Genomic DNA, 24,401 nt, shown 5'->3' with positions numbered 1-24,401 from the left:
TAAAGATCACATTGGGTTAATAATTTTCACATATAATTAAAATTCATTAAAATATATAAAATGTATTAACGAAAAAGATACAAACTATATAAAATATTGTTTATATTATAGATTTAAAGAAGTTTTAAAGAGTTTATTATACGCGACTATCATAGACATTTTTTGATCTTATCGAGAGCTGTTTTTCTAGTCACGCTGCATGACAACTGAAGGTTTCTAAGCATACTGCATTTTATGTAGACTCTCAATTTTTTACCTAGCTAAGGAAATAAATTGTGTTAGATACACACGCCTTTACACACACGCACGCACACACACACGCACGCGCACACACACACACACACACACACACATATATATATAGTGTATTACTAACAATATTGGAATATTCCCATGCATTTATACATAAAAGTGATTTATCACAAATTATTGGTTTCTGCGTTTTGCAATTCAAATTGTTATCATACACACACACACACACACGTGCGCGCGCGTGCACACACACATACACACACAAACACACATTATATATTTAAGTAAGTTCTTTAATACTTATATAAGAACATTTGATAATAATCAATACGTATTTACACTTAATTGCTCTGAAAACTTATTACGTGCAATTTTGTATTATTATGATGCAACTTATTATGCGAGTTATAAAAATGCATATGTGATAAAATACATAAGAAACATACATAATAAAATTTAAATTTTTTGACATAAAGATATTAGTCTACGAGATTTATTTGCGCAAACATCGATGCGCCGGCAAATGCTCTTAGGCCCAACGTACAATAGAAAAAAAATTAGAATAAGAATAAGAGTAAATAATATTAAATGTTAGGAAGAACAATTTAGAATTATTTTACTTTAATAAGAGAATAAAATAGATTAATAACACTGGTCGATATGATTACGAAAAATCTAATTCGCATTTGACATGTTGACCAGAGTAATTAAATAAAGAAATATGTAATGTAATGTAATATTATATTTATCCTTTCAAAGTAAATAATTTTTTGTAAATACACACACATAGTTAAAGAAATAAATATTAAAATAAAATAAAATACAATAAAATTATACAATATACTTTGGCTCGAGTTAAGCGAAATACCTTGTATCTTTAACTAACTGAATCATATTCTTAATTATTTGCGAGGCAAATATTGTCTTTCTTTCAAATGTATGTTCTTTATATTTATAAATGTTATCATCTTAAGTTTTCGACCTTACGCCGAATAATACAATGATAAAGAAAGTCACTACGTATGCAACGCTTATTAGAATACCAGTATAAACTTGTTCTTCGGCTAAGGAATAACCTTTGAAAATGACTGCTCTCAAGGCTATGGCGGGCAAGGTCGTCGGCATGCAGTAGCTGACAAAGCGAAGTATTTTTGGTATTCCTTCTGCCGGCCATATGGACGCTAGTTTTATCAAATTACAAAAAATATTTATTAATATAAATTAATATAAATTATAAACCTTTTGCCATAAACAATTTTATCGATATTAAGTTTACTTCAATAATAATAATAATAAACTTTTATTAAGTTTTTTCTTATATATTAATAATATAATAATTATATATATATATATATATATATATATATACAGGGTGTCCGGTAATTGGTAAAAAATCTGCTAGTGGCAGATAATTGAGATCATTTGGAGGCGATTTTTCCTCAGTAAAAATGTCGAGGCATCAATAATTTCTGAGTTATAAGTGATTGAAAAAAGGCGCTTTTCGCAAACTAAACTTTTTGAAGTTAAAAAATGACCAAAACTATATCTTCAGTTAATTTCATATAGAGTTTACTCTAATAGAATTTTAATTTAAGGTTTAATTACAAAGATATATAACAATAAAAATTGGAAACTTGCAAAACATGATGACGTCTCTCAATATTTTCGCTAAGGAAAAATCGACTCCAAATGATTTCAAGAATTTGCCATTAACATGGTTTCTCACCAATTACCGGACCCTCTGTATGTATATGTGAAGCAAAAGCATACTTTTAGAAAATTTTAAAACTAATTTTATAATGTATAATAATAATTTTAAAACTAATTTTATAATGTTTAATAATAATTTTATATGTAACAATAGCACTAAATTGTATAATGTGTATTCTGTTACTTTTCCGTAATAACATAGTAATAATAAATAAATAAAAATAAAAATAATTCTATAAATGGAAAAAAAGGTGCAGTCTCACCGCTTATCATTATTAGTGGGAGAAAAGTTCCAGCCGAAGCATAATTCGCCATAGTGTGATTCTTGCATGTTACGGAGATGAAAAACCCTGAGAATATATTACGCCGATGAGAGATTAATTTCATTTATGTAACAATTTTTTACTGGTTGTCTTTTTTTTGATACATCGCAAGATGAATTTCATTTACATATATATACGAGTATAAAAATATTTTTAATGCTTGTGTTTTCTTCAGGATATAGTGTAATGTATTTACCGTACATTAATCCAGTAAGACCTTCAAGAAACATGATGAGAAACACATGAAAAAGCGATCCTTCACATTTTAAATCCCATATAGGAAAGAATAGACACATTATGACCGTAACGTGGACAAATATGAGAGTACTCTGAGTGAGAATGTGAGATATTAAAATTTCCCTGTTCTTCACACCTGTCATAAATAATCGTGTGTTATTGATAAAAACAGTTGCAAATAAAAGGTGAATCAATAATTAAGAAATAATTTTAAAGAAAAAATTTCCGACTAAAATGAGTTATATACCTTGAACCAGACTTCGGTCCCAAACACCCTCCATCCGATCTGTGATTATCAAGGAAGTAGAAACTGTAGTGGATAGAAAAAAGAGTAATCTGAAAAAATGTAAATAGTTTTAGCAAAATAATGGTTATAAAAATCGATTATATTTATTATTTCGATTTAGATTATTGTGTTTTTACGCGCAAGTGTATGTGTGTATGCTTACATTAGCATAAAACTTGGTGCCATAAAATAGTCATAACCGTCCTCCATATCACTATAAACCGCATCTTCGAACTGAAATTAATTAAAATTCTGTTCTCTTATTTTTATCTCATTATAATGCTATGCGTTAGAGAAAAGTTTTAATTATAACATAATAAAAGATATATAGTGTTTCTATAAAGTCTATTCTCATTCCTATATTTCAAAAACGGTTTTCAAAATTCCGAAAAATCACAAAACCGTATTCGATCATTTTGAGAGTTTTTTTAAGGAGGTCAGAGCAATAAAAAAACGAGGTTTTATTTACAATTTTCAAATTGGATCCCTCTTGCATCCTCTTGGAGCTGCAATCCTGTTAACTCTCTTAAAAAAGTAACTCCTCCAAATGATTGGACACGTGTTTTGTGATTTTTCAGGATTTTAAATCATTTCCAAAATATAGGGGTGGGGATAGACTTTAGTAACTCTGTATATACTCACTTGAATAGGCACACTGCCTAATTTTGAAGGATATTTACAATCTTTCATCAAATCTCCAAAAATGTCAAAGAAACGCTCGTACAGCTTTTTCTCCAGATATTGCCCAATTCGCATGTCTGTAACAAAAATCATTATACGCTTCAATAATTCTGTTAATGAACCGTTTTAATTAATTTGTATGCTGTTTGCCAAAATGTTCAAAGTCTAAAATGCTAATATTTTAATTAATTTATTAATTCCCCTTTTTATGTTTTTTTTTTACTCGAAATAATTTTCTTTTAAATTACCTAAAAATTTTTAAAACTAATATTATATGAAACATAGCATAAATAATATATACGTACCACCCATATCGAGAAATACGTCGATTTCACCGAACAGAATATCTTCTGTGTTAGCAAATGAGAAGTCATGAATTCGTCTCTGTAGAGCTTCGGAAAAGTTGTGGCTGAAGTACATCACGCCGACGAGATCACCATCGCGTACAGCATCACTCGCTTCAGATATATCGTCATAAAATTTCTAAAAATAAAATAATGAAATAATAACAATTTTTCTTTAATGAAAAATGTAGTTATTGTATAAAAAAGGTTTTTTTACATATGTTTTATATTAATCAATTTCGATTATATCATAACGATTCTCCAAAAAACACGTCAGTGTTATATCATTATTAATTTATATTTAAATAAATTTGAGAAAAAATGTGAAAAGAAATAAAGATATAAGTATATGATCAATTTTTAAATTATCATACCTGATCTACGATAGAATCGCCATATTCGTGAAGAAACTTGCAGCTGAGATTAACAAAGCTGCAGGTGAAGCTCTCTTCGTTGTACCAGACGTTGCCGGTGTTATTGCCGTAATCACAGTTACCAGCTTCATGATTGATAATACCAATCGTTAAGTCTCTCGGATCACCACCGACCCCGATAAAAAATGTGGAGACTTCTATCAGCGGGAATAACACCGCGAAAACAATACCTCTAAAGAAATATGCTGTTTGATATTATCATTATCGTTTTCACATGAACCTTGTGTAACGATTCATAAAACAGAATTTTTTTAAATACAACATATTTTGTATGCAACATGTATTGTTGTTCAAAAATATATGGCAAAAATTGAGATTAAAATAGTTAAAAATTTTTTTAATATATAATATACACTTTCTCATTGAAAGTTAATTATTGACAGATACTTACGAATAAAAACGGAAAAATTGTATAGCATTCTTTATCATCAAAGCCTTGAATCTTCTCGATGCTGAGACATTATATACCGCTCTCGCTCGATACTCTGCGATTCGATCCTTAACATAATTGATTTTAAATATTACTGATTTGTATATATTGTCCGTTTTTACAGCATTAAAAACAGCATAATTGTTTGATGTATACTTTTATTCGTTTATAACTATCTTCATCTTGCTGTAACGTATCATCTTCGGCATCTTTGACTTCTCGGATCTCGGAAGCATTTGCGAGCATTGGACTGTTTTGCGCCTGGCACAGTCCTAGGAACGCCTCTTCCAAGGACGAGCATTGAAATCGGTCCAGCAATTGTTGCGGTGAGGATTCCGCCAACAATTTACCATTTCTCATCAAACCGATCTGCATAGCATCAAAGATATATTGAAAATGTTCAACGAAATGAAAGAACAATAAAGAATGAAACACACCATATTAGCATCTTTAGCCTCTTCGATATAATGCGTCGTGATTAATACAGTGACGCCTTCCTCCTGAGTAATCCTGGTTAAATAGATCCAGATGCTGCACAAAGAAAAAGAACATTTAAATATTTTTCTACTATTCTTCGTATACATGTCAGGTCTTTAAAGAAAGAGCCAAATCTACTTGCTTCTCCCTCAAAATTGGATCCAGCCCTACGGTAGGTTCGTCCAAAATCAGGAATTCTGGACTGTGAATCAACGCAGCAGCGAAGGAGACTCTTCTTTGTTGACCTCCGCTCATGTTTTTTATTAGACGATTAGTTGGCGGCAGCTGAAGTAATTCCGAGAGGAATTTCTGTCTCGCATCTTGGAAACAATAAACGGGTAGATTGCAGCTACATGTTTCGAAATAACTTACGTCACGTCATAAAATCTCGCAAACACAAATGAAAGTAGAAATCTACTTCAGAGTAGAAATTAAAATCAACTCAAGAGTATTTCATGAAAATGAAACTTTCAGTAATATACAATATATTGTATGCGACGATACAATATATTTTTCTATTCCTACCGATCTCCTCGTCCTCGAGTCCGTTAATCCTACCGAAGTAATACAGAGCTCCGCTCATGCTAAACTCTCCGACCAAGGAGATTTCCTGTGGCATGTAGCCCACACGAGGTCCTGGGATTCCGGAGCCTTGTCTGCCTGGATTTCCTCCTAGGACCCATATGCTTCCTTTGTCGAGATTCTTAACTCCGACGATGCAAGATAACAATGTCGTCTTACCGCATCCGCTTGCGCCCAATAGTCCATATCTGTTTGGAGCAAGACAAGAAAAATAGATTGCTATGCTTAATATATATATTATATATTTTACATGACACGTAGTATCGAGCGTGAACGTATATCTAAGTAAGATTGAAGATAAACCTCCGTTAGTTTTGCAGTAAAAAATTTTGCGTAATAATAACTTTCCCATTGAAAGCCTTATCTATCCTTATCTATTCGAATTTTGTGCCTCGTCAAAGAACAATAGCTTTTACGATTTCCTTTGCAAATTATAATCAGTCAATATGGGATGGCAAGTAGCGGATCGTTAATAAAATGGTCACAATCTCGGTCGACTTAAATCGTTAAATACGTGCGAATGTAACGATAGCTCGTTAGCGAAAAACGATTAGTGGAGTGACACAGTGCCTAGGTGTGCAAAATCTGAATTTTCGAGAGTTTGTTTATGAAATGTTTATTTATGAGTCGGAAAATAAATTTAACATTATTACACGTTTATTATATCTATTCGTAATGTCAAAACTTAAATATTAGAGTTTGTCCTGAAAATATGCAAATGTGTAGTTATATGATTTTGACATATGTGCAATAATGCATGTTATGTATATGTTCCGCTTAGATAACTTCTGGTTGTTTGACGATTTCTATCTGGTAATATATATATATGTATTTGCTCGTAATGAAAAAGGTTCCAATGTTATGCAAAAGCGAAATTCTATATGTTTTTATTGATGTAGACTAAACTCGCTATAAATATTATCTAAATAATTTAAAGAACACAAATATTCTTTTTTTATTCTAAGATAATAATCTGAATATATACTTTGATGATTTAAATAAAGATAAGCTTTAGCTTTACTTTAGTAATTATTTTATCTAATTATTTTTATCTAAATAACAGAGAAAACTCTGCGTATAATATATATGTATAAATATTAATTACATGAATGAACAGTACACCTATGTAATCTGAAATCGTCGGCTAAGATTAAGAAATCGACCGATCTCTTTTCTCTCTTAGGCACTGTCAGTGCCAGTGCAATTTTTTGTTCCCGTTAAATCGCGATATAACTGAAGATGATATCGTCATCTGGTACAAACCATAAAATCATTGGGCGGACCCGGAACTCGTTTCAGTTTCGCCGCAACAAGATGGTTATTAGTATCATCGCAATTCTGCTGTTCGCAAGAGGAGTTTTCTCTTCCCTACTGGTCCACGGATTGATATCGACGATCGATGACGATACAACATCGATAAATTTGCATGCGAATAAATCGAGTGTCAGTAATAATCTCCTATTAATCAAGAAATGGAGAACAGCAAATGCAAAGCTGCGAATTCACTTGGATTTGGAAGAGAAGATTATCGAGATTATTAATGGGACTGATCGTAAACAGGATTGTTTTGGTGATTTGATTTGTTTTTGATATATATTATACGTGAAATAAATACAAAAGTAAAAAGTTATTTTTAAGCTCATGGAGATATTAATATTATTAATTATCTTCAAACTTATTTTTAATTATAATTTCTAATTTACTTCAAACTATCTTTACTTGTTCGCGCAATAACTGGACTGGAAAATGTATCTAACTTTTTATTAATAATTATCTTACAATAATCAATATAGAAATACACAAGAAATTATAATCAGAATTTAAGAAGCTAAACTTTTTTGTAATCATGTAACTAAAAAAAATTTATTCTTTTTCAGAGGTGAATTTTGACAACTTTATTTAATATTGTCAACATTAATATGACGAATAAATCTGAATAAACACAAAAGAAACGTAAAAAAATATTTGTATAAAAACTGTGTAGTAATGATTTTGCAAGAACATCACAAAAAAATTTAATTTCCCAATATTTATTGAAATACATGTATTTCTTTGAAACAATTTGATTAATAAGTTTCTTAACATTTTAGCAATGTGACAAAAAATTAATTCATCAAGACTCTATCCAGCATAAAGATTTACGATGTTTTGTTATTCCTCAAAGATATCAAAATTCCATAAATCTTGATCAAGAACTTGAATATTACATGCTCTCTCAAATTCTCTCCAACGTCGAACTTGTGCTTGAAAGAAAGAGATTAAATTTAAGAAATGAGTTGCTTTTCAAATACATCAAGATAGTTTCAATTCAAGATAGTTTGTCGTGGTTAACCAGATTGTTCGCTGTTAAATTGCATGATGATTTTGATGACAGCTTTAGAGAGAGACTTTTATATTTACTGAAACAAGCAGAATTTCTTCTGGAATATCTAATTAAAGAGAACCAACCACAACATACAGAAAAGAGCAAAGATAATTTTTCAAGCGATGAAAGCAAAAACGACATTGCAAATGATGAAGAGATCAAGATTAAGAAAGTAACCACGTTAAATAAAGAGGGTTTAAAGAATTTTCCTGATAAACCTGATAAAACTGAAATAGAGAAACTAAAGAATAAAATTCAAAGAACAAACAAAAATATAATGGATGATAAAGTTGAGACGCGAATTATGAATTATCCACAATTAAAAAATATCAGTAGTAATAATTTCAAGAATAAAAGTTCTACCGTTAAAAATATTAATAATTTCACCAATCAAAACTTTATAATGAACAAATCTACTGAAACTAAATATAAGTATAAAACTGATATGGATAATCGAGAAATCTCAAAAATGAATACATTTACAAGGATCCCTCATGGCAAATCTCTTGCAACTAGTTTCGAAGATCATAGAAACCGGTCTAACGAGGTGAAGAAAGTATATGCAATTTTATCAGGTACGAACATTACGAGCACTGTAAAAAAGATCGAGAAAGAAAAACAGGATCAAACGCACGTCATATTTGATAGATACTCGAGAAAAAACGTAGATAAACCGAAGATTGCTTCTCAAAGAACCTTACAGGATATCGTTCATCCGGATGAGAATAATAATAAAAAACAAAAATTTCGTTATGTATCAAGAAAAGAGATGGAAAGCAATTCTCATGAAGGAGAAAAGACAAAGATACTGATCAATGAGATTTTAAAAGCGGTAAATGAAGTCTTGCCACCGGAAAATCTTACGGAAGTAGGATCAAAAAGATTAAAAAAAACGATCCCCAGGATGAGCTGATGTCAGGGCATTGCTAGAATAAAATCTCGAAGAGATCCCTTCAGGAATGCATTTCCAGAAACACGTCAACGCATGATCGATTCTGGTAATAAATGGCTTGATCTTAGATGTTAGATACTACTTTCAATCCGTTTATATGTACACGTACACATACATTCGAATCTACAAATAAGTCTATAAGACTTTCTAGCGCTCTTGGGAGTTAATTATACATGTGCGCATATACGGAACGCGCAAAAATGTTGAATAGTACTTGAATAAATACCAATACGTTTTTGTTATTACCCTTATTATTATTGATCCCTAACTCTACAAATATAGGTGTATTTGAGAATTTAATGAATAAACCTACTTATTCATGTTGCAATGAAATATCGCGAAATATCGAACTATTTTAGATGGCTAGGTACAACAGAGCGAGATTGTAAAATTCCGAGATAGAATCCAAAAGGCTCCTTATCTGAACGGTTGTTAGAAAGTCACGCGATTATCGGCGTCCGTTATTGTGCAATTGACGGCAATTTAAGCAATCGGTGAATGTACGCGGAAAAGTGCGTGACGACAATTTTCAGGCCACTTCCAACAAGTCGATGGACGGAGTAATTGAAATAATATCAGCTTGGTACGAGAAGTACATACGTGACGTGCATCGTATGAAGATTTTTTTATATTTGTCGAATAATATTCAAAACTACGCAAATAATTTCTTTACAAATCGATATAATTGTTTCTTTATCATATTTTTTCACGCGGTGAACATCTTTTTCAATTTCGTTGGAAATCTTAATTGCAATTAATTAGTTTAAAGCGAAACTCGATAAGAAAGTGATTAATTTTTTATATAAATGAACCTTAATGAATAGCGATTACTTACATGGAACCCTTTGGGACGGTCATGTACAGGTTGTCGAGTACTAGTTTGTCTGGTACATAATATTTGACGGCATTTTTCACGACCACTGCATTTTGTTGCACCATTTTGCAGAGCGGCGAGGACTGTTCATTCAGCGATCGAACTGTAACATATTTCTGTTTTTGAATAATTCGAAAAGTGACTAGTCTTTCCTCAAGCGATGAGTATTTAAAAATATTATAGAAAGAAAATAGAATAATGTAGGAAAATTTCGATATGTTTCTAATTTTGAGCAAAGATCGAGCTATCTAAATTTTATTTTTGAAATATTTATTGTCATCTATAATAATTAATGGATTTTACAAGATTTATACATTCTTATCTTACGTTAAGACTTACATTAGGATTACTTATATGTATCAATCTACTATTAATAGTTTTTTCTTTCTAATAGACATAGAACAAATTAAGCCTATACTAACAAAAATAATATAGAAAAATTATTAGGAACGTTTTTCAATAATTCATTATATATGTTTGCTGAAATAGAAATCTTAAAATGTGACTTATCTAAGTTATTTAAGATAAAATATAAAAAGAAGAAAATAAGAACAATAAAAGTTGCTAAGGTAATTTTTTTGCTGACTTGAGTTAGTTATTTTTTTTCTATTTGTAATAAACTTATATATTTTTAATATACAGAAAATATCATTGTTATAACACTTTTATCAATTTATTGTTAATTCATAATTAAATTAATGAAAGGCACATTAGAACAACAGGATTATATCTATTGCGCAGAAAATATTCAATAAAAATTATTCTCAGAAATTCTAATTGTGATTATTTAATTTCTAGAAAAATAAAATAACACAATTAAATGATATGTTAATCAAAATCATTATTCTTAATAGATTCTTAAGTTGTTATCAACAAATCATCAGCAAATGCAATTACTAAATGTTAATAAAAACTTGCTTTTTGCATTTTATATCATTATTATGACGTGAACGTAACATTAAATTATTTTTTTTTAATTATGACGGCAATCTGGTTTTATGACCCTCAATATGTATAATTACTTTATTTAATTTTATACGTTTAAAAAATATGCAGTTGTAAATTGTATTGCTTTAATTAATGTTTGCGTAAGAATATTTAATAATGGTTAATATATATTATTTATTGCTATATTATCTTATGTTATATAAAATTTGGCATGATGATATATAAATAGAGGGTAATAGTTACAGTTATTATATAATATGTATACATACATCATATCAAACGCTTAATTATTACATAGTGTGATTCAAACATTCGTTGATTTATTATTCAGTTGATCTTATCATGTTCTTCTAGGTTACCTTATATTTATTTATAGACAGCTTGTACGTTCGATTAACATTATTAATGGAAACAATATTTAAATTTTCAATACGTATGTATATTATTTTAATTATTTTTTTATACAATGTTTACGGATTTGATATTTACGTACTATTCGCAGTTATATAATTTTAATACGCACTTTTATAATTTAAACAATAAAAAATAAGTATAGATTTTAACCATTTTACAGAACGGTGAGGACTGTTTTTTAAGCGATCGAACTGTAATATATTTTTGGTTTGGGTAATCCGAACGCTGCCTAGTCTTTCCTCGAGCGACTACTATTTGGAAGTGTTATTGCAGAAAGAAAAAAATAATAGGAAAATTGTCCTGATATCTTTCTAGTATTTAACAGAGATCGATCTTTCTAATTTTTTTTACATATTTTTGAAATACCTTTTGTCATCAGAAATTCATGATTTCACAAGATTTCACAATAGATTTATACATTCTTATTTTACATTAGGATTTATATGTATCAATCTATTATTAATAATTTTTTTATTTTATAAGCATAGAACAAATTAAGCCTGCAGCAACGAACTAAAGAATGATTAAAAGAAAAGATAAAAAGTTTTTTAATGAGTCATTGTATGTGTTTGCTGAAGTAATAAATGTCAAAATGTGATTTATCCAAGTTATTTTGAATAGAATATTAAAAAGAAAAAAATATGAACAATGGAAGTTACTAAGGTTATCCCTTTTTCTGCTGACTTGGGTTTATTGTTTCGACGAAGCTGAATTGACAAACTGTTTTTTATTTGCAATAAACAGCGAATATAGTTGTTACGGCACTCTCTTATCAATTCAGTTGGCATAATTTAATTAATGAAAAAAATATCAGTGAATTGTGTCTATTGCACAATATTAATTAAATTCTTAGAAATTTGAATTACATTAATTAATTTTTAGAAAAATAAAATAATACAACAAAATAATGTGCATCAAAATTATCAGCAATTCAAATAATATTATAATAAAATCTTTAAATAGTAAATTTTAACAAAAACTTGCTCTTTGCGTATTGCATATTTTATAACTTTTTCTTAACATTTAATTATATATTCTTAATAACAGCGGCAATCTGTTTCTATAATGATCAATATGTATTTGTATGATTGATATATTTAATTTTTAATGATTAAAAAATATGAATTTATAACTACTTTTTTAATATTTATGTAAGAATATTTGATGATGTGACAGTAATGTTGGTAATATATGTCTAGATAGATCTTTAATTTAGTTAATGTAACTTTTAGAAGTCTAGAGAATTTTGCGAATATTTCGCGAGAATTAGTAATTACGAATTGAAAAAATAATATGTTAGCTATGATCGGAAATGTATAATATATATTTCGTTTTGGTCATTTAATTGATTTTTGTTGAATTATATTTTTATGATGTGAAGAATTACTTAAATGTACAAATGCTATATTAAAAACTTATTAGAGAATATTGCCAATATAATTATATATGTCAAATCAATTGTTTAATTATTGCACAATGCGACTGAGATAAACATTGTTTTATTACTCATTGTTAGTTGATCTTATTTTCCTTTAATTTCTCTAATGTCATTTGTATAGACATTTTGTAAACTCTGTCAAGAGACACGGTAGTGTGCCAAGTAGATGCACAGCAATCGCGTGTAGTACAGCAAGGCCGTGTATCTTTATACAAACACAAGCTAGTTGAGATTATCAGATTGAAATAACCTCTGAACAAATTGAGTTTTTAGGTTTTAGGTTTAATTGATATCTTGAGTTTAAATTTATATAAAATAGTGTCAATAAAGATAGTGTCTTTATTTTTGCTCTACAAAGAAAAAAAGAATATTCTTATTTTGACAATATTGCTAGTTTTAAAATGTAAATCTTGAAATGAGATTATATTGCGTTAAACAAAGAAAATTTGCTTGGATGAAGACATTTTATATAGTTCAACCAAGAAAAATATATTCTTGTTATTTAAGAATAATTTTGTTGAGTGGAGAGGAAAAAATGTTGGATAGAAAATAACACATGTTCAAATCGAAGATTATAATTTTCTTAAAGTTAAAATAGTTATTTTACTCTTGAAATGACAATCGTAGTACTGAAATAAGATTATAATATTGTTAAAATTTAAGATTTTTTAATTCTTCCAAGAAGATTATAAATTGTTGCGTATATATGAAACAATGAATACGTATGAGTATGTAAATTTTGATTTGACGCTTACTTTTTTTCTGTGCAAGTATATCGTAAATGTCGACACAATTATGACAAAGTCGAAACGTAGAAATTTTTTATTAAGATATGTTATCGTCATTATCGCCATTGACATCCCTAATTTAAATACGAAAATTAGTACGGTTGAAAAAAAGTTATTGCATATGCAAGACAACTAGTGCAATAGATGGATTTTTACAAATAACTTAATTGGTTTAAAACTAGCAAAAATTGTATATAGCCTCATTTAATTGTATATAAGTATATTTACTAAATTTTTAATAACAAAATAAACAATATAGTTTGTAAATATTTCCTACATATAATTCTTGCTATTTTTCAACGAACAATTATTTTTAAAGATGCTTATATTATACATTATCTTGCTTATGTAATATAATTTAATTTATGTAAATATTTAATATGTATCAAAATAAGATTTAACATCAATAATCTAATTTAAATATATATATATTGCAAGACAAACTTATTACTCTATTAACAATTATTTTACTCCATTACTACCTGTATCAGTTGTACTTATCATTTTATTTTACCCAAATTATATTTTCTCAATTGTACAGAATTTAGATTATATTTTTCTTTAAGTTTGTTTAGTTAATTTAATTTCAATTAATAAATTATGCGATATGTGTACAAGTCAATACTTAACTTTTAATTAAATCTTGATCGATTAATTTTATTTTAGTTAACTTTCTTAAGAAATATTTTTTTGCTATTTTATTTTTTTTATTTTAAAATTCATACAAATTAAACAGAACACATAACGTATTGTATTATAATTTTTATATTTTATTGTAATTTATATCTGTTTTTTATTATATTTTAGCATTCTCTGGTGGTTATATTTTATATTTATCTTTATACTACTAATACATACCACATTAGTCAAAAATCTGTAACATTTTCTTTGTCTTCCAAAAAATACTTGATACGTATGCAAATCTTCTTCCGATACAATTTCTTCTTTAAAAATATTTTTCCGATCATAAAAGCAGCATTTCAATTAATTATCAAAAATTAAGAATAAAGGTGTTCTGTTTTCACGATCTACCAAGATATTTTTCAACTATTCTAAAGATCACATTGGATTAATTTTGTCACATATAATTAAAATATATATATAATGTATTAACGAAAGAGATACAAACTACATAAAATACTGTACATACTATAGATTTAAAAAGTTTTAAAGACTTTATTATTTATTTTATGCGGCTGTTATAGACATTCACTCCGTTAATTTTATCGAGACGTTCTTAAATACGCGCTACGCGAAGACTGAAGGTTTCCTTAGTATGCATACTGCCTTTTATATGCTGTCAATGTTCACCTCGCTAGGGGAACGAAACAATTTATTATTAAGTACACACACAGTCGACTACTGTATATAAATATTTTTCCACGCTTTAATATGTAACAACATATGTAAAAAAGTATTAATTTCTATTTTTTACAATTCACATAAATATCATAATAATAAATATTTAAATAAATTCAATTTATTACGTACACTTTTTAATAACGTTGTATGAAAGCTCTCTAAACTTAATTAATAATAATAAATATGATTGGGTACAAGGTGTGGAGAGCTGTAAATTTGACAATTAAAATTGAAAATTAAAAATTAAAAATTAAGAATATTAAGAGTATATGTAGTTTATGTCAAATATAGTACCAAAAAATATATACTAATAGGCGCATTAAATTGAAACAAAAAACTAATTGCTAAATCAATATAAAAAGTGGACGTTTCAACTTGACCTTTCAAGCACTCTTTGGTGCAATAATATGATATCAAATTAAAAATAAAAATAGATTAACTTATTCGCAAACACTGAGAATATTTCTTTACACACCTCCTAAGTTTTTAAATTGGTGAAAGGACTTTAAGAATGGCCAACATAAATTTTGACAAGGTAAATTTTTTCCATCTTCCCCACAGCATGGTCCGCAAATTACATACTATATACGTTTATCAGCATATTAATTAAAATTAACATCATTATAATGTAGGGTTGATTAGAGCATTTTGACCTTGTCAAAGATATTGTAATTGAAACTGAAATTTTGTTACTTTATATATATGTATATATATATATATTTCTGGCTATAGGAAATATTATATGTATCATGTTTTTCACATTAAGGACATAATTCTTTTACAAAAAATTATTTTATTTCTGCAAATACTTGCGATTTTTCAAGTAAGTTTTTGTAGAAATATAAAAAATATGTATAAAAAGTTTTAGTCCACGATTTTTTAAAGTAAGATATGGCATTACTGAAACTGTTTATAGTCACTAGGTATATATACAGAGAAAAGTTGCCCAGTACCAGTTGTTTAAATATATATTGATAAAATATATTTCTCATGTCTACTGTGTTCAAGGACAAATATTTATAATAAACAGTAACGTTGTATGAAAGCTCTCTAAACTTAATTAATAATCAATAAATTAAAATAGTAAGACTCGTTAAAATTAACATATAAATTTGGGAAAAGGAAGGCAATACGAGTCAATCGCAGTTGGTGAGGCGTAATTAATTTGAATTGAATACAATTATTAAATTACGCCTCACCAACTGCAACTGACTCATATTGCCTTCCTTTTTCCAAATTTATATGTTAATTAATAATAATAAATATGATTGGGTACAAGGTGAGTTATATAACAAAATTAAAAACAAAAATAGATTAACATTATTCGCAAACATTGATAATATTTCTGATAAAATCAAAAGAGTAAAGGTCAAGCCAAAACGTCCGCTTTTTGTATTAATTTATCAGTTAGTTTTTTGTTTCAATTTAATGCGCCTTAGTATATATTTTTTTGGTACTATATTTGAAATAAACTACTACTCTTAAAATTCTTAATTTTTAATTTTTAATTTTCAATTTTTTAATGTCAAATTTACAGCTCTCCACATATTGTACTCAATCATATTTATTATTATTTATAATAAACATTGCAAAAATTTTATTAATTAGCCATCTTAAACTAGAGATTCCAATGAAACTAGGTTTATAATCAGTTAATTAGAAATAATTGTTCATGAATATAGTTGTTCTCATTGTTGCGCACTATTTTTCTTTGTAAATTGTAGTCTGTTTCATTTATTTAGTGAGTGTAATTCCAAAGTATAATTTTAATGTAAATTTATTTTGTTTCTTATTATTATCTAACAATAAGCTATATAACATATGTGTGTGTGTATATATATATAATAACGATAATTAACACATCATGGATTATTTTAACACATTTTAACATATATGTTGTCGATAATTAACATTTTTGAGTAATATATATACACGTTTTTAATTTTATGACGATTTATTACGTTCTTTTATTATAGTTTCATTCCAATTCTACACTGAAATTACATTAAATGATGAAGTTGAAGATTTATCAATAATTCAATGTCGATTTGATCTACATGTTATATCTATATTTATCATGATTATTTTAAATTACGTTTAATTATAAAAAAAACTTATAATAATGTTGTAATAAAACTATCGAGTTGAGAATTTCGAAGGTTTTACAGTTGATTTGTGTTCTCCACAACTGCTAGTTCCAACAATTGCATTGTATTTTTTTAAATAAATTTTCTCGAAAACGGTTGAGCGTTGCGCCCTATCCCTTTACTCAAGTACTCTTCTAATAGAGTACTATACTAGAAAAAACCCCATTAAAATCGGTGACCCCAAGTTGGCGCCCTCTCCTTGTCAGACAAAAGTTATAGGGCTTAAAAATATCTATTAACTAATCTCATTAGTTTCACCATAGGTAGCGGTGTCAAAGTCACATGATAGTCATCTTGATTTTTTTAAATGGAACTCTCTATTTTTTTATTGCACATTCTTGTTGCTCATCTCGAGAGCTTTCTAAAACACTATAATTAAGTATTTTTTTATAAAGTACTTTTCGAGTTACGAGACTTGAAACTTACAGTACCGCCTGCATTAGCATTACTCAAAGTGTACCACGCGGAGGTTGCCTAGTCGAATTTACACTTCTTTTATGTGAGCGCACGCGTGTGTGTGTATGCGTGCTTTGTTGGTCGTACGTGTGCGTGTGCGTGCCTGCGTGTGTGTGTGTGTGTGTGTGTGTGTGTCCGTGTCAATATAAACGTTTGCTCAATTGAAATACACACACCCACGCACATTTTTTCAACAAATCAATATTTTCCAAGATAATTCGTCTTTTCGGAACTTTTGACATGCACCGTATATAATATAAGAAATCTGATGATGATAAATGAAAATGAATCTCAATAAATCAAATTCAATTCTAATTGTAAGTATATTCTGTACTGAAGAAATTCGTACGCGGATTATCTACCGTTAGGAGAATCTTTTCGTAACGGAAGTTGGTCGGAATCAGCTGTATAGATAGGATTGCATGCGCAAGATGTAGAAAATGTGTAATTCTAGGTCGATGCATTTATGCCATAGTGTTCAAATATATTCTGAAAAATTTTATTTTAAGAAATAAATCAGTGATAAAATTTTTTCTTTTAGCAAATTTTGTTTAAATTAAAAATTTTTACTTTTAATAAAAATTTAATTACGTTAATTATTTATGTAAATAAAATTTTTAATAAATATTCAAAGAAAATTAATAACATTTTATTTACAAAAAAGCTGTTAAAATGTAAGAGGGATAAGTGGGTGATAGTGTGTTTGAGTATAGTAATTTATTAACTAAATGACGTTATATTTATTATAATTCAGTTAGAATTAAAATAAATGACTTTATAATTCATACATAGTAATATATTTAGAACAGTTTATATAATTCATACGTCAAGCATAATAATTGTTTTAATTTTTTTATGGTGTATCAATATTGAACTTAGCAAAAAGTTTACACAACATTCTCTCGTCTCGTCATATTTACATAATAAAATCCAGTAACTTTATGAATTACAAAGATAAGAAAAGAGAAAGAAAAAACAAAAGTAATTTTTAATGTTTTATTCTATGTTTATAGATTATAATTAAAATTGCGTAAAGAAATGAAAAAATTTGCGTAATTTGCGTTAAAAAAAAAATTTATTTAATTTTGTCTATTTAATTTTGCCTCTTAATTTAAGCAGAATTAAGAAATATATTTAAAGAATAATAAAACAAATAAAACAAATAAGTTATTAGTTTTTAATTTTTGCAATAAAAATATGGTAACACTCATTAGTAAATAAATTAAACACAGAGAACTCACACACACACACACACACAGACAAGTTTATAAATAAATTCAAAAAAGAGCAGACAAAGTTTTTCACATTTTTAATATCATCTATCATTTTCTTCAATTTTTTTAGTGAAAGTGAAGTCCTTCAATAGTCATTTTTTGAATTATTGCTCATTTTCATAAATTATCATGATTTATGAGAGAATAACTGACCTTTTCGATTGTACAAAGACATCATTGACGTAAGAAAACTTCCGGTCATAAAATTAGTTAATCATCAACAATTCAAAATTACTATTATGACAAGAATTTAAATATCTTTCATAGTAATATAATGTAATAATATAATATAATATAATAATGCTGACGACATTTTAAAAATATAAAGACACTTTACACAATAACAATATTATTCTCATTGACGTTCACTTGCTTTCAATTTAGTAAGCAAACAGTTATTGTTTTTTTAAACTTTCTCGCCGTTCTTTTTGGTTGTTTTTTGTTGTACGTTTTTATTGTAGCACACTATACGTATTTAATTATTTTATTATTTTATTGCTTGTTTTTGTTAACATAATCATCATCAATTAAACTAATCTAATGTGGCATCAGCAAATTTAGAAAGAAATATATTAAATAAAAAATGCTTTTTGTTTGACAAAAAAGGCTTTAATTTTGTTGACAAAAAATTATAATTTAAATTCTATACATAAATAGTAATACCTCTAAATCAGTTTATTATTCATATGTAATTGAATTGGTATTAGTTCCATCATTAATTCTAACTTTATATTGTTATAATGTAGACATTAAAATACTTTATAATTTGAAGATTTGGAAAGTAAAAATAAATTGAATTCCGTATAAAAGCTTTATTGATTTAATTTTAAAAAAAGGGAAGTAAAAAATGTAGTTAAAAGATGGGTGTGTTTAAAAAATGTTGTCCTTGTTCCACTTTTAGCAATGCAAAAATTGAAAGACACTTTTAGCGCATAAGCGTATTATCGAATGATTTACGGCCGATGATTCAATTTGATAATTAATTCAATATAATGTTATAAATTATATTTATATCATTGACACTTTTTGTATACAATTTTTTTTTAATGGATATAATTTATAATTATATTATAACTTTATATTTTGAAGAAAAACTTGTTTTATTCTATAGAAAACGTCGTCTTTTTTCATTTTATTTTTATTTTAAATTTTAATTTTATTTTATTTCTAAACAAAATTTTAATAAATTATAACATTTTTGATAGAAAAATTAAATATTTTAGAATGAAAAAAATGTTAATCAGTTTTTAATTCAATTTTTTACTTTGCAAAAAATTTTAAGATAACTTTGTTAACAAAATTTGATAAATTTCACAGATTCTCAAAATAATTTTATTAACAATACTGATGCATTTTTAGAAAAAGGCACTATGTATAAAGTGTATGACTATACGATATTGCAAACTTAACCAAACGTTCCGTTCGTCACACAAGTTCAGCAAAGACTGCATTTGACCCCGTTTTAGTAGCATACTAGATTCACCCGGAATACTGGTAATGGTAATAGATACATGGGATGGTGGGGATCTATGGATCGGTGGTAGATTCATTAAAAGTTTAACAATTGCTTATGCTTTGTGATATATCGCGATGTTACGTAAAAACTATCGTACGATGTTTAATTTACAAATAATTTATGAGAAAGTAAAATATATATGCAAGAACATAATATTTCTATAATATTTTTTATATTTTTCCGACTAATTGTAAAAATTCCACTCATAAATAACTATTGATTAACGATTATAAATACATTTTATACCACAACTAAAATATTTAAAATAAAGTTTTATATCTTGAAATGTTTAATAACAACAGTTATCAACAATAGAAATCAATTGAGACTGTATTCAGAAAGAGGATCGATTAGTTACATGAAGTTTAACTCGACATTTAAGAAGAAATTTTTTTAAACAACCAGAACAAAGATTGATTATATGATTGATGAGGATGAATTATATGAGTGAGAATTATAAAATATTCTTTGTTATGATAATTTATTTTTATAGTCTATTAGATGAATTATTTTCTCTTTATATATTAATTAACATTTACTAATATTAATTCTCTTATATATTAATTATTATCAGAAAAATTAATAGTTTATATTTTTATTTTGTTTATTATCCGCGAGTTAGGAAATATTTTCTATTATTTTAAATTTTCAGTTGATAATATTTGGAGAATAGATGCATACAGCTGATCACAATAAAAAAATTTATTGTTAAATTCATATAAAGTGTGTCTTTGATCTTTGTAATTGTTCAGCAAGTATAGATGCAGTGTTATCTTTGATGACAAAATATTATTAATTAGACAGACACGATACTCATCTTGTCTTAATTTATTTTAAAATTAGTTTTTTAAAATGTAATAAAGCGATAAATATCTGCGATATATAAAAAGAAAATTGCATTTCTTCTAAAAAGAAACTAAAATGTATATGTAATTTCATTTATTTTATGTTATTCCAACTTTCTTTATACATATAATATATATGCCCAAATAATTTGAAAAGCTACAATAACGTGTAGATTAAATAACAAAATTAATATTAGTTTTTTTTACCCTGATTATTGTTTAAAAATTGTTACAATTTTCGATCTAATTCGTACACGCAGGAAAATTGGATCAGATTAAATGTTATAAATTAAGTCTTGTTGTGAAAAAGTCTTTTTGCTGACAAATTTACACTAATCTGTCCTGTCTGTAATTCATAAAAATATAATATAGAAAGATGAGTGTTACTTAATTCTTTATAGTTACACTGGAGATGAAGACACAATTGAAATTTCAACTTTTTCTTCAATACAAAAGAAGAGTAAAATCTGGTTTTACTTTGAATATTTGATTTAAAAACCTATCGAGTAATAAAAGACATTTAAAAATAAAAGACATAAAAAGTAACCCTTTGAAAGTCTACAACAGTAAGAAAACCATTCAATGTATCGAAAGATGAGAAAAACATGTGAACCTATGGAGAATTAATTTGAAGTAAAAAATACTAATTTTTTCCAACTAGATCTTAAATGCGATTAAAGCTATGAGAGAGAGAGAGAGAGAAAGAAGATAAAAAATGCATAACCGTAATAGATGGAAAGTGTTGGAAACGTTATATATATATATATATATATATATATATAATATCTTTAGACGGTATATATATATATATATATATATATATATATATATCGGAAATAACAGTAATTATATAAAACAAAAGGCAATAAGAAGATTGGAACGCATGTATACAATGTATATACAATACATTATGAAAACAATATTCTTTATATATTGCTTTTTATATTATACTGGTTACATTATTTATTTTATACAAATGAGAAAGAAAAGTTTATAAATCAAAAAATTAATTGCTTTAATAAAAAAAAATTGATTGTAAAATATATGAGTGATTGAGATAGTAAATGGTACAAGTCCACTTAAATTTGATTTTGAATTATTAGAAGATTTTAGATATAGACAATGCAATGTAGCATCAACTATTATAATCACAGACTTTTATATATTTTATATAGAATATATTCCATATATATACACAGGATGGGGAAGTAACGCGTTACTTATTGTAGCGCCGTTACCGTTACAATTACTTTTTTTGATAACAAAGTGTGATAATGGCGTTACTACTTCTTTTCTGTAACTGTAGCGGTAACGTAGTTACATTTTTTTAATAACAGTAACGAATTTAACAGTTACTTTTTATATCTGTAACCTATTTTTATGACATATTTTCTATTTTTGTATATTTAATCTTCAATTATTAATAGATATTCATATAGGTCCATATTTAGAACACGTTAACATGTTTGTAAGCGAGTTTTAAATACTATACTAATATATATATTTATATAAGGAGCCAGATCGCTCAATTTTGTTTTTTTTTTTCAACCGCCTTATGTTTCTATTCACACACTCCTTATGGGACTTCCACGCTCTATATCTCTATATTTTTCTGATTTTCAGAAGATCAATTAGATTGTGTAGTTAAATCATTTATATGTCTTTATAGTAAAAACAAAAAATTTATTTCTTAAATTTTTGTTTTTTCGACTTGTATCACTTGAACTATTTATATAGATGAGAAAAGGAGAGAAAAACTATAGTAAACCTTTAAAAAGATCCAAGCACTTCGTTTGTGTGCTGCTTGCACCAGAACCGTCTAAAGATTAATAAATTAGAATAATTCCCAAGTACACTTAAGAACACAGCACAAATTATTTGTAACTGTTTTGCAAATCATTGATTGTTTTTATTACAAAACATTTAATAAACGCGCTATATCTCGTTTCTTAAGTAATCCCGAAAGCAAACATTCGAGCCATACGTAAACCTTTCCCGACTCAACTGATGTAAAATCCAAGGACTAGTACGTTCAAATACAGGTATAAACGTACTTTCAGTTTCAGGAGACAGCAACCTCGTAAGTGCGCAATCTGCGTAAAGTAGGGAAAGAGTCGTAGAACGCGAGATATTCAATGTTGTTAATTATCTTTCAGCAGGTACTATTTACGAAGGAATTTATGCAATAAATGCAAATTTGGAAATTATAATTATAAATTATGAAAGATTATATATATTCGAATACATGCATGCTTTTGAAAAATCATTTATTGACCTGTAAGAAACAGATATCTTAATTTCTGCTGACACTGATATAATCATATGCATAATCATATATGTAAAATCACAAAATTATCAAAGTATAATATCAAATAAACATCAAGGTTTATTCTTTCAAGTCCTGACTTTAAGATTAAAACTTTTCTGCTCGGTAAACAAATACTAACAAACTATGACATTTATTATAAACTATTTAAAATTAAATTCAATTACTTAATTATCATTTTAGATATACATAGGAAATATGTATAAAATATAGGATATATTTACGCCAAAAAATATATATAAAATGTTGTACATAGACCATATATATAAAAAAATAAAATATATAAAATATATATAAAATGTTATACATAGACCATATGTCAAATTAATCAATATCAAAGTTGTTCTTAACAGATAAAATTACTTGTCAAATAAAATTATCAATCTTTAATACTTGTTCAAACTATCAAAATGCACAATATCCATAATGATAATTATGATTAATTCTTGTACAAACATACATCAGCACACAAAATACATCGAGATAAGCGTATTATTGTTTCTTTATTTTCCAAATTATTATTAAATGTTCCATAACAAATAAACGTACTTTCACTAATTAAGGAGATTAAAATTACCTTCAGAATGTGAATTACAGATTTTGAAAATCTTTTTTTTGGCTACGAAGATTGATAAATCTTTCTCCACAATTAAAGTACTTATAAAGACAACACACTGGGACTAATAATTTCATATAAAAATGATAAAAAATTAAAGAATTACAGTTACGTCGTAACATAACAATATTTATTTATAATATAAAAAGTTCTACGGTATGTCTGTGCAAGAGATATAGCGTCCGTGTTTGGAATAATATAACAGAATATTAGTAAACTTTTGGAAATAACTTTAAGCCTAGTAAAAAAGATTTTTAATTAAAAAGTGTCTGTGAAATTTTATTAGACTTCTAATTTTTTCTAAAAATTCATAAATATTTCTTT

At 27.0% G+C, this 24,401-nt stretch overlaps 2 protein-coding genes across 5 annotated transcripts; one reads left to right on the top strand and one right to left on the bottom strand.

Annotated features, from left to right (window-relative positions):
* Positions 1–36: 36 nt before the first annotated feature.
* On the bottom strand, positions 37–22,975 carry LOC140671618 (ABC transporter G family member 23). Of its 4 annotated transcripts, XM_072903064.1 has the most exons (16): positions 14,686–14,821; positions 14,394–14,587; positions 9,909–10,050; positions 5,700–5,944; positions 5,317–5,494; positions 5,135–5,228; positions 4,854–5,066; positions 4,659–4,765; positions 4,208–4,439; positions 3,795–3,972; positions 3,451–3,566; positions 2,972–3,042; positions 2,770–2,858; positions 2,482–2,658; positions 2,226–2,312; positions 37–1,433 (listed from the first exon to the last, which is right to left on the bottom strand). In XM_072903064.1, exons 3-16 carry the CDS (start codon positions 10,010–10,012, stop codon positions 1,222–1,224), a joined length of 2,103 nt encoding a protein of 700 aa, XP_072759165.1. In that variant the 5' UTR covers positions 10,013–10,050; positions 14,394–14,587; positions 14,686–14,821; the 3' UTR covers positions 37–1,221. The 4 variants fall into 4 exon arrangements, with proteins under 4 accessions (XP_072759165.1, XP_072759166.1, XP_072759162.1 ...); XM_072903065.1 differs by lacking the exons at positions 14,394–14,587; positions 14,686–14,821 and adding an exon at positions 22,904–22,975; XM_072903061.1 differs by lacking the exons at positions 14,394–14,587; positions 14,686–14,821 and adding an exon at positions 18,928–19,053.
* On the top strand, positions 6,996–9,034 carry LOC140671976 (uncharacterized). The gene is made up of 3 exons (XM_072903758.1): positions 6,996–7,326; positions 7,574–7,596; positions 7,847–9,034. The coding sequence occupies exons 1-3, from the start codon at positions 6,996–6,998 to the stop codon at positions 9,032–9,034; spliced, it is 1,542 nt and encodes a 513-aa protein (XP_072759859.1).
* Positions 22,976–24,401: the final 1,426 nt, after the last annotated feature.

This window comes from Anoplolepis gracilipes, chromosome 12 (assembly GCF_047496725.1).
Source record: "Anoplolepis gracilipes chromosome 12, ASM4749672v1, whole genome shotgun sequence".
Lineage (NCBI taxonomy): Eukaryota > Metazoa > Arthropoda > Insecta > Hymenoptera > Formicidae > Anoplolepis > Anoplolepis gracilipes.
This window is presented reverse-complemented; position numbering and strand designations above follow the sequence as displayed.

Coding starts and splice junctions, on each gene's coding strand:
- LOC140671976 (XM_072903758.1), top strand. CDS start 6,996: ATGATATCGTCATCTGGTACAAACCATAAAATCATTGGGCGGACCCGG. Junction 7,327..7,573: donor TCGTAAACAGGATTGTTTTG/GTGATTTGATTT, acceptor AATTATAATCAG/AATTTAAGAAGCTAAACTTT. Junction 7,597..7,846: donor TTAAGAAGCTAAACTTTTTT/GTAATCATGTAA, acceptor TTAACATTTTAG/CAATGTGACAAAAAATTAAT.
- LOC140671618 (XM_072903061.1), bottom strand. CDS start 18,976: ATGACCGGAAGTTTTCTTACGTCAATGATGTCTTTGTACAATCGAAAA. Junction 4,440..4,658: donor CAATTTTTCCGTTTTTATTC/GTAAGTATCTGT, acceptor ATATTTCTTTAG/AGGTATTGTTTTCGCGGTGT. Junction 1,434..2,225: donor CCCACTAATAATGATAAGCG/GTGAGACTGCAC, acceptor TGATAAAACTAG/CGTCCATATGGCCGGCAGAA.